This window comes from Anomalospiza imberbis, chromosome 4 (genome assembly GCF_031753505.1).
Source record: "Anomalospiza imberbis isolate Cuckoo-Finch-1a 21T00152 chromosome 4, ASM3175350v1, whole genome shotgun sequence".
NCBI classification, from domain to species: domain Eukaryota; kingdom Metazoa; phylum Chordata; class Aves; order Passeriformes; family Viduidae; genus Anomalospiza; species Anomalospiza imberbis.
The window spans coordinates 33,521,427-33,534,216 of record NC_089684.1 but is presented as its reverse complement, the minus strand read 5'-3'; the positions used below and the strand labels follow the sequence as shown (position 1 = coordinate 33,534,216).

Sequence of the window (12,790 nt, the reverse complement as noted above, 5' to 3'; positions counted from 1 at the left end):
GCTATTGCTGGCACAGCCAGCAACCTTCCTCATGCACGCTCTCGTGCAACTGCAACAGGGTGTGCATGAGGAAGGCACAGCTGGGGAGAAAAGCCACCACCAACACGGATTTCTGTCCAAAATCACTGTTCTCCCAGTAGGATGTCAGCCTGACTGGGCACTTCTGTCCCCAGGATGCTCTATAGCAACTGATGTCCCTCTGGTGGTTAAGGGGTGAGTGGTTTCCTCAGCCTCTTTTCTATCCCATTTCCCCAAGACAGAAGAGACCTGAGTGCATTAGAGAGTGTAAAGCAGAGAGAGCTTGAGAGCTTTACCTGTGCATAGGTTCAGGAAAGTCCTTTCCAGCTGGACTGCCTGCAGGGTGGTGCAGGTTGAAGAGTCATGAGCACTCACTGTGCAGCTCTCTGAGCACAGAGGGTTATTGCCAGGGCCTGGTGGGCTCCTCTCCTTTCCTTGCAGGGAAGAAATGTGTGATGGCAGAGGTTGACCACCCTACAGAAACAGCCTACATTTCCTGCATCAACAACTCACCTTTGGAAATCACAGAGCCACAGCTCCATCTTGTGACTGAACAATCCTAGCTTGAGAAAAATGAAAAATGTGTGTTGTTTCCCCAAATCTAATAGAGGATCTGGTTTCTCTGCAAGGCTTTTGCCCCTGCAAGCACCCTGACCTTGGTTTGCTTTGCGTGTCCACACTTTCCACCCCAAGATACCCTCAGCAACCACAACCCCCTCTCAGGCTTCCTCACATAGTGTGAAGTCACAGCTGTACAGCTCAAATAAAAACTCTGCTTATCCTTTCTGAAGGCAAACTTTTGAAGAAACTGCTTTAGGAGCTGCGCTTGCAGAAACGAGAGGGAGAGAGGAGGTTGCAGTGCCTGGGCTGGCAGAGTCCCAAGTAGTGTGAGAAGCTCTCTGCATAGCGTGGAGAAGGGTTCCATGCTCAAGTACAGTGACAGGCTGGATCAAGAGCAAAACCAGCCTCTGCCTGGTCTTTTTCTACCTGGATAATTCTCCTGGAATCTTCTTTGTACCAGTTACACAGTGGCACCTTGTCTTCCCCAGCTAACAGTTGTACTAGTGCTGCAACATTTGCCTCCCTTACCAGAATTAAATCCCGTAGAAATGTGAATTTCTAGGATTAGAATTTCCTACTAGCCAAATGCTTTATTTATCCTGAGTGTGTGTGTTGACCACTTAAATGCAAGCAATAGCTTTGGCGTTTTTGATAACATAAAAGCCATAGGAGAAGGCTGGAAGGCCAAGCAGTCTGCTGGGACCAAGGGGCTTTTCCATAAGCTCTGGCAGTGTTTCATCATCCAGCATCCGTAGCACACGGCCGTTCAGCTCAATAGACCTGGAGAGGGACAGAGAGAGTGTTTGGGCAGCTGTGCTCTGTTCGCCATCGAGTACAAACTGCTCTGGGCCTGAGTGTAAACATTAACTCAGCCCAAAGCCAACCCAAACTTCCCTTGAATGTGTATGTACACAAATGCACACAGACATCTGCAGCACTCCCACTACAAGGACTCCTTCAGAGTGGCAGCACAAGCACATTTCAAAGTACAGTTCCTTCTCTTCCAGTGAGGTCAACAGCTAAACAGGCTTTGAAAACTACAAATTTAAATTGCTTTTTCTCCTGAAAATATTAATATTCTTTTTTACCCACAGAGCAGATCTTTTCTCTGTGGATGCATTAACAATGACGACAAAAAGACCCTACCCACGTACAAAGTCTGAACATGTTGCTGTAAATCAGAAGCTAGTACTTGGGAAAGCAATATACCTGTGTTTGTACAAAAAATAAAAAACAAAAGAGGACTTTAGCAGCTGGTCCAGAACACTGACACCTGCTAGAATAAACTTGCAGATTAACATCAAGTAAATATCCTTATAACTTAGCAAGCTTTCAGCAGCCTTAGTTTAGGAGACTTGATTTAACAGAAGTCAGATCTTACTGAAAAAAAAACTCAGATGAATGAATGGTAACCTCTTCTTTCCCCTTGCAAATTGAATCAGGCGAGGTTTTAAAGACCATCTAAGCCTACTCACAGTCTTTTCCACAGGGCCTGGAGGAATTGCAACTTACCTGGAAAGAATATTCTCTTTGCCATGAGGCAGTAAGAGGTACTGATCCACATGCTTGCTCGATAGGTAATCTGGTAGCTTCAAATGTTGGGTGACGTTGTAGAGGTTTAAGGCAAACAGTGTCACATCCCCTCCTCTGTACTTTGGGCTGCAAGGCAAGAGAAGGTGATGGTGGGGATCAGAATAATGTGCAACCTTGCACTGTCCCAAATGGCATTTGTTGACCCAGGGGTGGCCATGGGCTCAATTTCCAGGATATTTTGCTCTTTCTGGAGGCTTACTTTAGGCTGCTTGTGCAGTGGAGGTAGACACGGAGCTTCCTCTTGTTGGCTCCTGCCAGGCCGACCTGCAGCACCTTGGTACCCACCAGCTTCTTGTAGAGCAGTGAGAGCCAGTAGTCCTGGGAGGAACAAAAACACATGGAAACATTTGTATATGAGCCAGGTGCTCCACACAGTGCTTAAGCTGACCTTCATTTTTAAACTAATTTCAAGGGGTTTTCCCCATAGCTTTTTGCTTTACCAAGATTTTCACACCTACTTAAATTCACACAAACACCATAGCTAAAAGGGAAGCCCTGCCTGTGAGCAGCTGTGTTTAGAAGGTACCTTAGACACATTTTCCCCTTCATAGGCAACTCTCAGAGCTCTGTCAGGGAGAGACTGCACTTTGGAAACGCCCTTCTGCAGAGTACAGAGAACCTCGGGACTGAATGCAGGGGTGTGAGCTGCCCTTCCTGCAGGAAAACTTGTACCTAAGGCACAGGTGCAACACCAGGAAGAAGCTTCTAAACTTTAACCCCTTACATTAACATTGTACTTTTGAACAGGTATCAGGATTTCTAAACCCAAGTCACAAGTGTATCCTCTGACATTTCTGGATGATGCCTCAGAGCAAGGCTATGCCCAGTGCAGACTCATTTTTTCCAAGTCTTTCCTGGCTTTCAGAGAGCTTCTCCCAGCTCATCTGTTGGTCTTTGAGGTTTTCTTAAGAGGAAAACTGTTGTGTTTCTCCTCTGACTCACCACAAGCCCAGGAAATTACTTTTGCTATTAGCCTTTATGCTGAATCCCTCTGCAAGGAAATGCGGCCTTCTGACACTGAAGTGCTTCTTTCATTTCTGTGCTAACTAAGCTGATGCACCTGGGTTTGGATTTCCCTGTCTCTGAAGCATTATTGGCTTGGTTAGCATCTGTACTGCCTGCAGGTGAGGAAAAGGCACACAGTTTCAGTCCAAATTAAATCTGTTTTAAATGAGGGAATGAAAAGCGCAAAGTCACAAATCTGATGATGCAGCCTCTGGCATAGGAAGCAGCTGATCAAGTAGGATGGAAAATCCCTGTATGCTGGGTTTTCTTTCAGGCTGGCTCTATGACCACCAGTGAAAATCACAATTTGGAAGCAGAAAAATGAGAGGAAAGCTAAAAAGGAAGATGCTGTCCTCTCACCCCAATCTAAATGCTAGTAGTACAAAGAAATGTGCTGTATGTGCAAGAACAATGTATAGTTCATATAATGAAGTTTCATCACAGCAAAGTGTTATTTCCTAAAAAATCAAACTATACTAAATGTATATTTCAATTTAATTATCCTTCAGCCACAACTGTAGGATGAATATGCTCATGACCTATAACACTTAAGTGTTGACTTCATGGTGGCCTGGTTTTCACATGGAATATAATTGATTTCAATATCTCTTTTCACTTCCGTTTATAAACTACTCGTCACTCAGCTGAGGAGCAGTCAAACCAAAACAGGCCATCCAGAAAAACCTTGTGAGATCTAGGAGCTTCTATGTACAAACCAGAGCATCATGTCCCACAAATCAGTTTCTGCTGTGCTGAAGACTGGCTGCACCCCTGCAGTTGGAGTAAATATTTTGTGTGCATATATATGTAATAATACATGAACCCATAGTGGAACAGGAGATAACTTTAGGTGCAAGGGTACCTGTGACCATCCAAGCAAAAAAAGGTGTTGTTAAAATAGTTGATTTGTCCCTCCACATCCAGCGTTGCCCATGCAGAGGTGCATTCAGGGGGCATTATTTACATACCGGCAAAGGCTCAAAGTTGGCATCCACTAGGTGATAGGTTCCTGCCCCGAAGAAAACCTGTCTCATTACCACATCAATCCCCCACCTGGCTGAAAGCCCGAGTTTGTCCAACCACCTGCCAAAAAATGAGGCAAATATCACGCAGATGAAAGTGCTGACCTCAACAGTACTCTGTTGCCCCTCTCCAACCAGCTCGGGAAGCAGGAAAGCAAAATATAGTGAGTAATGCAGACTTCCTTAAAAGCACACAACTAATGTCAAGTCTTGCATTGATTACATTAAAAAATAATTTCAGTCCACCTCTTTAAGTCCAAGTTGGTGGGAACAGCTGCTCCATTCCCCTGTTTGTAGGTGGTGGAAACAAGGAGTGGCAGCAGATTCTCCTGAACTGGCCAAGGGTCTGAAGGCTGAGACAAATCATCACACCAACAACAAGGTTGCCTGTCATTATCAGACTTTGACTTGCTGGCCCACCAGGCCCTGATAAATGTCATTGTATCTTACAGGATGGAAAAAACCTGCACACACTCCCCAGGAAGCCTGAGGAAGCCACATTCCTCCTGTGAGGCAGCCCTGTTCAGCTGTCAAAATATGTAATTTCCCCACACCTAGGACACAGTACTCACATAAAGCCAGCAACATAAGTGTTAGACAATCTGGGAGCTCCTCCCCCATAGGCAGAGCTCGTCTCTCCCAGCCACACCTTCTTGTCCAGCACAGTCTGACCAACAATCTGGCCAGTGGAAAGAAGAGAAAGAGACAATGGTTAATTTTTTGGGTACTGAAATAAACAAAATTTAGTGTTTTAGGCAAAGGCTTACTTAGGATGTTTACATTTAAGGGATAACACTCTGAGATGAGATGTCACAGAAATTTCGATCAAAAGGACTAGAAGTAGATTTACATCCCCCCCTGAAAATAAACCAAACTGGCTACCCATGTAAAACAGGGAAAACATCACTAAAATTCAGGTCCCATAATTCTTCTTGTGCTGAATAGTGCTATATTCTAAGTTATAAGGTTCTCAGGATCTCAAAATACAGAAAAAAATAAAGCATTCGGGGGATGGGGTAACCATAAATTACATCCCTGAGTAATTACTATATCAATAAATGAGAATGTTGTAGGTGTGTGATGCACCTGGCACCATGTTTGCTGCATAGCAAACTGTTGGAGCTCATTTATTGTTAGTATTGTTAATTTTAATTTTATTTTTTTTTAATATACAATGTCAGCAGAACTCAAGCTTTGAGTATCCCTGTTTATTGCTAGTAAAAAGTAATGCTTTATTTTGGATTCTCTGTTAACCCCCTGGAAACTGAACATAGGAATGACTGAACAGGTCAAGGCACCTCCAGGACTTCATATATGGCTGTGGCAAAGGTATCCAGCACTTCAGGGCTCAAGAAATCCTCCCTTGTTGCACTCTGTCCATTCACATAGTAACTGAAAATGGGAAAAAAAAAACATAGACAATATTAGGGAATAATACCACCAGTGGTACAAAACACCACTGAAAGTATTCAGTTGATTGGTACATTTTTCCACAGCATGATTTTTCTGTCCAGTGCTTTTTAATTTTTTTTTCCAAATATGTAGGTCTGTCACTTGTATTTAAGGGACTTTAAGATATAATTATATCAATGGAGTCAGAATATCACAGAAATTTTCACCAGCAGAAGTAATAGGTTTATTTATTTAGAATAAGGAAAACATCACCAAGATCCAGCTTCTGTAAGTCTTCACCTGTTGAGGAGTCCGACACTCCTATGTGATTACTTGCTTTACTCTATCAAGTTATATATTAAAAATATCAACCCACAGCATCTGTCCATCTGCTGGAATATTTTGGCCACTTGGAGGGAGCTGAAATGTGGGCATCCCTATCGTGTGAAGGTTGCCCGCCACCATGAGCAGAAGAGCTTTTAAGTCTGGTTTGTCCAAATAAATTGGAATGGTGGTTTTTGCATTTCATCCTGCTATCACTCAGTCCTAGCAAAAACAGCTGAAGCCTTCCAGCCACAAGAGGAAGCTAAAACCTGATAATCCTAAATGACTAAAGAACAGACCAGGAAGGGGAAAGGACATGTTTCATGCCTTTGTAGCAGCTCAAAATACATAGATAATTGATGTATGTGTATGCATACATATATATAAAAAATAAATATGTGCATCTTTTCTCACTGTTGTCTGACTGCTGCATTTCGTGTTCTGCTTTTGACTCTGGAAAGAAAACTGCCTTCACATAGAAATCAATTTCAAACACGTGGAGTTCATGGCCCTGGGGCCAGTTTACCCCACTGTCCCCGTGAGCATTTTAAACCTACAAATCAAAGTCACTGCACAGAAGCAAAGGGCCAGGTGCCAGTGCTGTTTGCACTGTGTTTGGGATCTGAGGGTGAGTTACCCACACAGCGCTTGAAATGACTCAAGAGAACAAATTCAAGGGAGCAGGAGGAGCTGCTGGCAATTCTCCATGGACAAGGGTCAGCTAGACCTACAGGGCTTTTTCTTTACATCAACTAGACATAAATAGAGCAAACAAAATTATCATCTTGACATGTTGCATTCCCTGTGACAAACCCCCACCGCTGCTTTTGGGTCTCTGTGCCAAGTAGACCCTTTGGAGGCTCCAGCATTTCTGTAATGTGCTCCCTCAATTCATCTCTTATTTGAACACAGAAATTTGTGGAAAGGCCCCTGAAAAACTGTCGAAAGGGGCATTTCACCCCCCTCTTTTCTGTTGAGATTGATAATTCTGTTCAAATTGACAATTTTTTTAAAGAAAATGAGGCAGTAATCAGAGTGACAGTGGTAGCCAAGTGGTACTTACTGGTGCCATGTGACAGAGTCAATCACCTTCCTTCCCGATTTCAGGAAGCTGCAACCAGAGGGGATGGTAAAGAGTGGGGAATTAAGCAGTACCAGTGATGGGTCATGGCCCTCCCACTAGTGCAATGCCATGCACAGCCCTGCCCTCTCCCCACGGCTGGCAGTTCTGATAGGGAATGCTTGGGGCCCAGGCTTGCCATGGCTTTTAAGCAGGCTTTAGGCAGCATGGCTGCCTCAGCAGGTTGCTGGGAGGATGAATTGACCTTTGTATATATAACATGTGGGTGTTTCTTAGGCTAAAAGCCCTTGTTAGCACAACCCTAGAGCCAGTACTCAATGGGAAAATGTGTGGACCACTGATGTACTTCCAGCTGCTGAGTTTTACCTGGCTGAGTATTCAGGCCTTGAACTCAAGCATGCAGGTAAGATTATAGTTGTTGTCTGTCAAGGTAAAAAAAATTGTTCAACCCCTGCCTTAAAGCCTCTTCATGTCTCCTGTATATAGGGGCAGACAAGCCACAATTCTCCACACCTGTCTCACCCCAGGGAGTGCTGCTGGAATCTCACATCCCTACCTTCTCAGCAGTCTCTGCGCGTGCTTTCGGGGCTGTCCAACATCAGGGCCATACAGCTTGGCGTGCTGGTAGAGGGCATAGTTATTCAGCAGTTGGCGTAACTGAATAAAATCTTGCCCCAGCTGGAAGCCATCAATGTGGATGCCAGATTTCTTCCTGAAGCTGTTGGGCTCTGGGGAAGACACATGCACATCAACAATCCACTCTATTTCTGGGGCATAAAATAGGGCAGTTCCATCCACATGGGAAGCACCAGTTCCCTAAGGCTTCATCTGATCTGGCATGGTGAGGATGAAATATTTGAAGGTGAGCATGAAACCAAAAGCTCGGGGGATGCAGCGTGCTGCTCTCCAGGACTCTGTCCCAGCCATAGGTGACATCTTGCACCTTGTGGGGCATCATTCACCTCATCTCAAAGCCCTGTTAGGAGCAGCAAAATCATCTCAATTTGCTCATTCATTTTGTCTTCTTCTAAAATCTCTCTGCAAATTAAGACCTTAATGTCTCTAAATAAAACATCACCTTGCCTTTATGTGCCATCATCCAAAATATCTAAAGTTACTAGCCCATACCCTCTGGTGGTACTTTTCTAGGTGATGGCTGGTCTAGCCAACAAGCACTTACCATTCCCAAGCTCCCAGGAGATGTTGTACCTCTGGGAAGCACAGTAGTCCAGCAGTGCCTGAGCATTCGAGCTGTCCCACTGCAAGCCACCTTTCCGCAGCAAGGCATTGAGTCCAAAGATCAGGTGAAACCCTGAGCAGTTTGCAAAGCTGTAGAGAATATCCAGTGTATTTTCTGCACAGAGGAGAAAGGAAGGGTGTTTATCTCAAGGTTAGAGCGTGCTAGTTGAACTCTGGCCAAGCAACAATCTTTACTGCCTGTACTTATTTAGCCTGATGTTTCAGATGTGCCAAACTTTCTTAGCCAGACAGAAGAGGTCAGGCCTCACTACGCAACATCTTGCAAACTTTGAGCACCTCCCAACCCCTGCAGCTGAATACTATTAAATGTGGGATGACGAACAGTAGAAAAAGAGTTCTCTGAATCTTTTTCAAAGTGGGTGAAATATTTCTTTTTCAGTGGTTTCAGCTCCTAATAGCCTACAGCCCTTTTACTGTGGGGCAGAGAATTGCATCCCCCTGTTTAAGTCTTACTTGTAATGGTGGTGTTTTTGTGCTTTTTCCAGTTCTGTTCAGCGAGAATCAGCTTCTCCTGGCGAGGCCATTGGGCCAGCAGTACCTTCTCAACAGCAGCAAATGCAGGCCTCGAGCCACAAGCCTCTGTAAGGCAGAAGAAGGTTGATAGGTATTAACTCCTCACCTCCAGCCAGCAAACCCTTGTTCCAGTGAGCTGACAAAGCAGATAAGCCAACCTGGCATGCAGTGGTGTGGCGGGAATCACGACCACCCCTTGCTGCGGGCAGGAACAGGGCAATGCTTCCTGCTCTGGCCATCTCATGCAGGGGAAAGTGCTGACTTCCCCACATGGCTCACTGGCAGGAGCCATAAGACACATTTCCTTCAAAGCTTATGTGTTTTTTTTTGGCATGCAAACCAGGAACAAGCCATAACCAGAGAGGAAGGCACCAGCCAAAGTCACAGGAAGTGGCTACTTAGCAAAGTGCTGTGAGGGGAAAAGTACCACTTGACTTCAAAACTGAGCATCTCCTTAGTCCTACAGTAATGTAGGATTGCACAATCGAGCTGTGCCACAGAATATGAAGGATCTTTTTTATCTGAAACACCTCTTGACACTTTTCCTAAGTTCAAAGAGAAAATACCAAGCTCAAGCAGTTGACAGGGGATCCATCAGGTTTGCACTTGCACTGTCAAAGCAGCAGGAGGGCAAGGCTGCACCCCCAGCAAAGCTCTCTGGCTTTGGAAGAGAGATTGAACACTCTGTTCTCATCAGGTTATTTCTTCCATCTGTTCCTTTATTTTCATAATGAAGCCACAGCTTCTGAGCTGAACTTGACCACCTCCCAGACAGTGAGGGAGTTCCCAAGATTGCTTCAGAGAGCAGAGGGCAGCAAAGGAAGAGTCTCAGCAGATGCCAGGGAGGATACAAGATCCTCTACATCCTTTCTCAACATCTCACAGCTGGCACAGCTCTTCCCACAACCCATGCTGAAAGTCCACAGATCTCTCCATGGATGATAGCAATACTGACCCTGTGGAGGGCCCCCAGTGGTGTTGCTGTACCCTTGCAGCATCCTCAGCCTGTGTCAAAGACCCTCCAAAACCTAGGATGGTTTCAAGTCTAACAAAATGATGGCCACTTTACCTTGCTGTGCCTGAAATTCCCAGAGGTCTTTTTCTTCTGAAGTTGAATCCTTGTTGGGATCAAAGATAAGAAAGTCTGTCACGGTGCCACCAAACCTCAGGAAACCTGGGGACAGGGCCATTGCCAGGGTACGCAGCTTGGAATTGCTGAGGAGGGAATGCCAAGAAACAGAAATCCACTATATTTATGCAGACTGTGTAGAGGGTAAACATGGCAAGCACTTTGAGGAACATGCTGCAGTAGGTGACCTGGGGCTACCCAGTAGCCTCAAGGAATTCCTGACGGCTTGCTGGGATCTGCATCCCAGCCCTCTGCACTGTACAAGTGAGCCAGGAGAGGGTCTAATGGGCAACAAGGGGACAACATACCTGAGGGAATATCATCAGGGAGCCAAATCCTGGAGGCAAGTAAGGCAAATCTTGTTTTTTTTCATCCGAAATATCCTCCTTCTCTAGATTGTTTTGGCTTTGTTTGTGCAACACCAACATAAATGTCCTGTGAGAATTTGGGCCCAAAACTGACTTTATATCATCAGCCCCAACTTCCATCACAACAGCCAAAGCAATCGCCTTTGCACTCAAGGGAGATTGAGAGTCCTTGCTGGGACAGGTGTTAACTCTATCAAAGCAGGCATACAAAAGAATGTAACTGTGACTTGCTCACATTCCATGCAGGATGTGCAGCACCGACAGCCAGCCTTCTCTGGGGGAAACTGCAAGGCATTGGAGGGCACTGGGCATGTTAGGCGCTATCTGCTATGTGACAAACAGCAGATTAGAGGCCACCAAGTACTTCCTACTCCTCATGGTGGCAGTGCCGGCCTCAAGCTGAACCCCAAGGTGTGAAGGTGGGGCTGGATGTTCGAGACCTGAGCACTTTCCAGTAAAGCTGGTGACACCTTTCTCACCAGCTCAGTGAGGACGAAAACGTGCAAGTAGTGGGAAAGCAGGACTGGGGGATCCACACCTTTATTGAACACTTTCATGGATGGTGATGTCACCATCTGCTTCCCTGTGCAGCCTGTTCCGATGCATGATTATCCTCTCAGTGAATAAATTTTTCTTACTATCCAGTCTAAAGCCCCCCCGGTACAACTTGAGGCCGTTTCCTCTGTCCAGTCACTTGTCAGCTGGAAGAGACTGACCCACACCGCACTACAACCTCCTTTCCGGTACTTGCGGAGGCTGATAAGGACACCCTGAAGCCATTTCTCGAGGGCAATCAACCACAATTCCCTCCGTTTCCTTCTTTTTTTTTTTTTTTTTTTTTTCCTGCTGGCAAAGCAGCTCCTCTATCAGGCTTATTTCCGAACTGAGCTTTCCCTGCATCCCCACAGGCCAGCTGCTCCTTCCCCGAGCACAAACGGACCGGCGCGGCTCGCACCTGCGGAAGGTACCGCCTTCTGCCCTGGGAGGACGGAATTAGTGAACCCCGAAGCAGATGGGATCCAGCAGCCTCTCCCCGACCCCATTTCTAGGGGTGGGGTACTCCCCGTTCCCCCCAGCTCGCTCCACAGCGCGTTTGCTGCGATGGCCCGCCCCTCCCCGCGAAGACCCTTTCTGCTTTGCCCAGTGGGGCGAGAGGCGGCTCACCTGAGCAAGACGACATAGCGCGGATCCCGGGCGAGGCTGGCATCCAGGGTGAGGGAGAGGAAAGCTGGGCTCACCTCCCCTCGGGGGCTGCCCCGGAGCCCCAGCCGCAGCACTGCCGCCCGGTGCCCCTCGGCCAGCGCCGGCAGCAGCAGGAGAGGCAGTAGCGGCAGCAGCATCCTCCGCTCCCGGCCCGCCGCGCCGCCGCCGCCGGCCCCACCCCTGAGGAGGGCGGGCCCGGGGCTGCAGCCCTCCGCTCCCCGCCGGGAAGAACCGCGCTGGCGTGAGTAGAACCTTCCTCACCCTCTGGAAGAATTCCAACAGCATTTTCGAGCCTCAAATCAGCGGCAAGACACCCGACACCCGGCGTTACCCAAAGCCTTAACCACTGCAAAATTAACCTGTGTTTACAGCTGGTTCCTCTCCGGCTCACACCTTCGCAGCCTTGCAGCCGCCCCCTCCAACATCCCGCCCTGCCCGAGCGGCCCTGGGCATTTCCGTGTACAACCAGCCGGCTGGAAAATGGCTATAGGACTGAACACTGCCTCTCCAGAGCTGGGATGTCAGCCTGGCACCCCGTCTGCGGCCTCCACTGCTGGAAACCGACTCCCTGCTGGGAGCAGCACACAACTCTGTCAGGCTGAAACCTGACTGTTGCAACCGTCCATACTGTTGGAACAAGTGTTTGTCCTAATTGCAGAGGTATGAAACTTGGAATTACTGTTACAAAATAGTTTCAGGCAGGCTCTGGGTCTGTCCCCAGGTGCTCCCTGCAGAGTCCAATCTGTACTGAAACTCCTTCTTTGGCAGCAACTGGCCTTGCCAGGGAGGCCTGCCAGGGAAGAGCCAGCTGCGGCCACAGAGCAGGTATGGCTTAGTGTCATGGAATGGCTTGGGTTGTTCCAAACCCTACACCATGGGCAGTGATGCCTCCCACTAGACCAGGTTGCTCAAAGCCCCATCCAGCCTGGCCTTGAACACTTCCAGGAATTAGGTGTCCACAGCTTCTCTGGGCAACCTTTGCCAGTGCCTCACCACCCTCACAGTAAAGCCTCACAGTAAAGAATTTCTTCCTAACATCGAGTCTAAACTGACCCTCCTTCAGCTTAAGGTCATTCCTCTCTTGTCCTACCACTCCATGCCCTTGTAAAAAGTCCTTCTCCAGCTCTCTTGTCATCCCTTCAGGTACTGGAAAGTGCTCTAAGGTCACCCTGGAGCCTTCTTCTCTCCAGGCTGAACAACCCGAGCTCTCTTAGCTTGTCTTCAAAGGAGAGTTGTTCCAGCCCTGTGATCACTTTTGTGGCCTCCTAACAGGTCCACATTCTCCTTGTTTTGGGGGGCCCAGGGCTAGATGCAGTACCAG

General features: G+C 47.2%; 1 protein-coding gene and 1 long non-coding RNA gene across 2 annotated transcripts in view; one reads left to right on the top strand and one right to left on the bottom strand.

Moving 5' to 3' along the window:
* LOC137472590 (uncharacterized) overlaps positions 1-12,790 on the top strand; it is a 29,759-nt gene that overhangs the window by 4,115 nt on the left and 12,854 nt on the right. The gene's annotated exons all lie outside the window — the stretch shown is intronic.
* HPSE (heparanase) lies at positions 1,173-11,769 on the bottom strand. The gene is given in 13 exon segments (XM_068187851.1): positions 1,173-1,359; positions 2,092-2,238; positions 2,372-2,490; positions 4,146-4,260; positions 4,772-4,878; positions 5,498-5,591; positions 6,979-7,026; positions 7,553-7,724; positions 8,177-8,350; positions 8,710-8,835; positions 9,839-9,984; positions 11,431-11,687; positions 11,689-11,769. Coding segments are annotated over 13 exon segments (1,731 nt in total). The 5' UTR covers positions 11,755-11,769; the 3' UTR covers positions 1,173-1,199.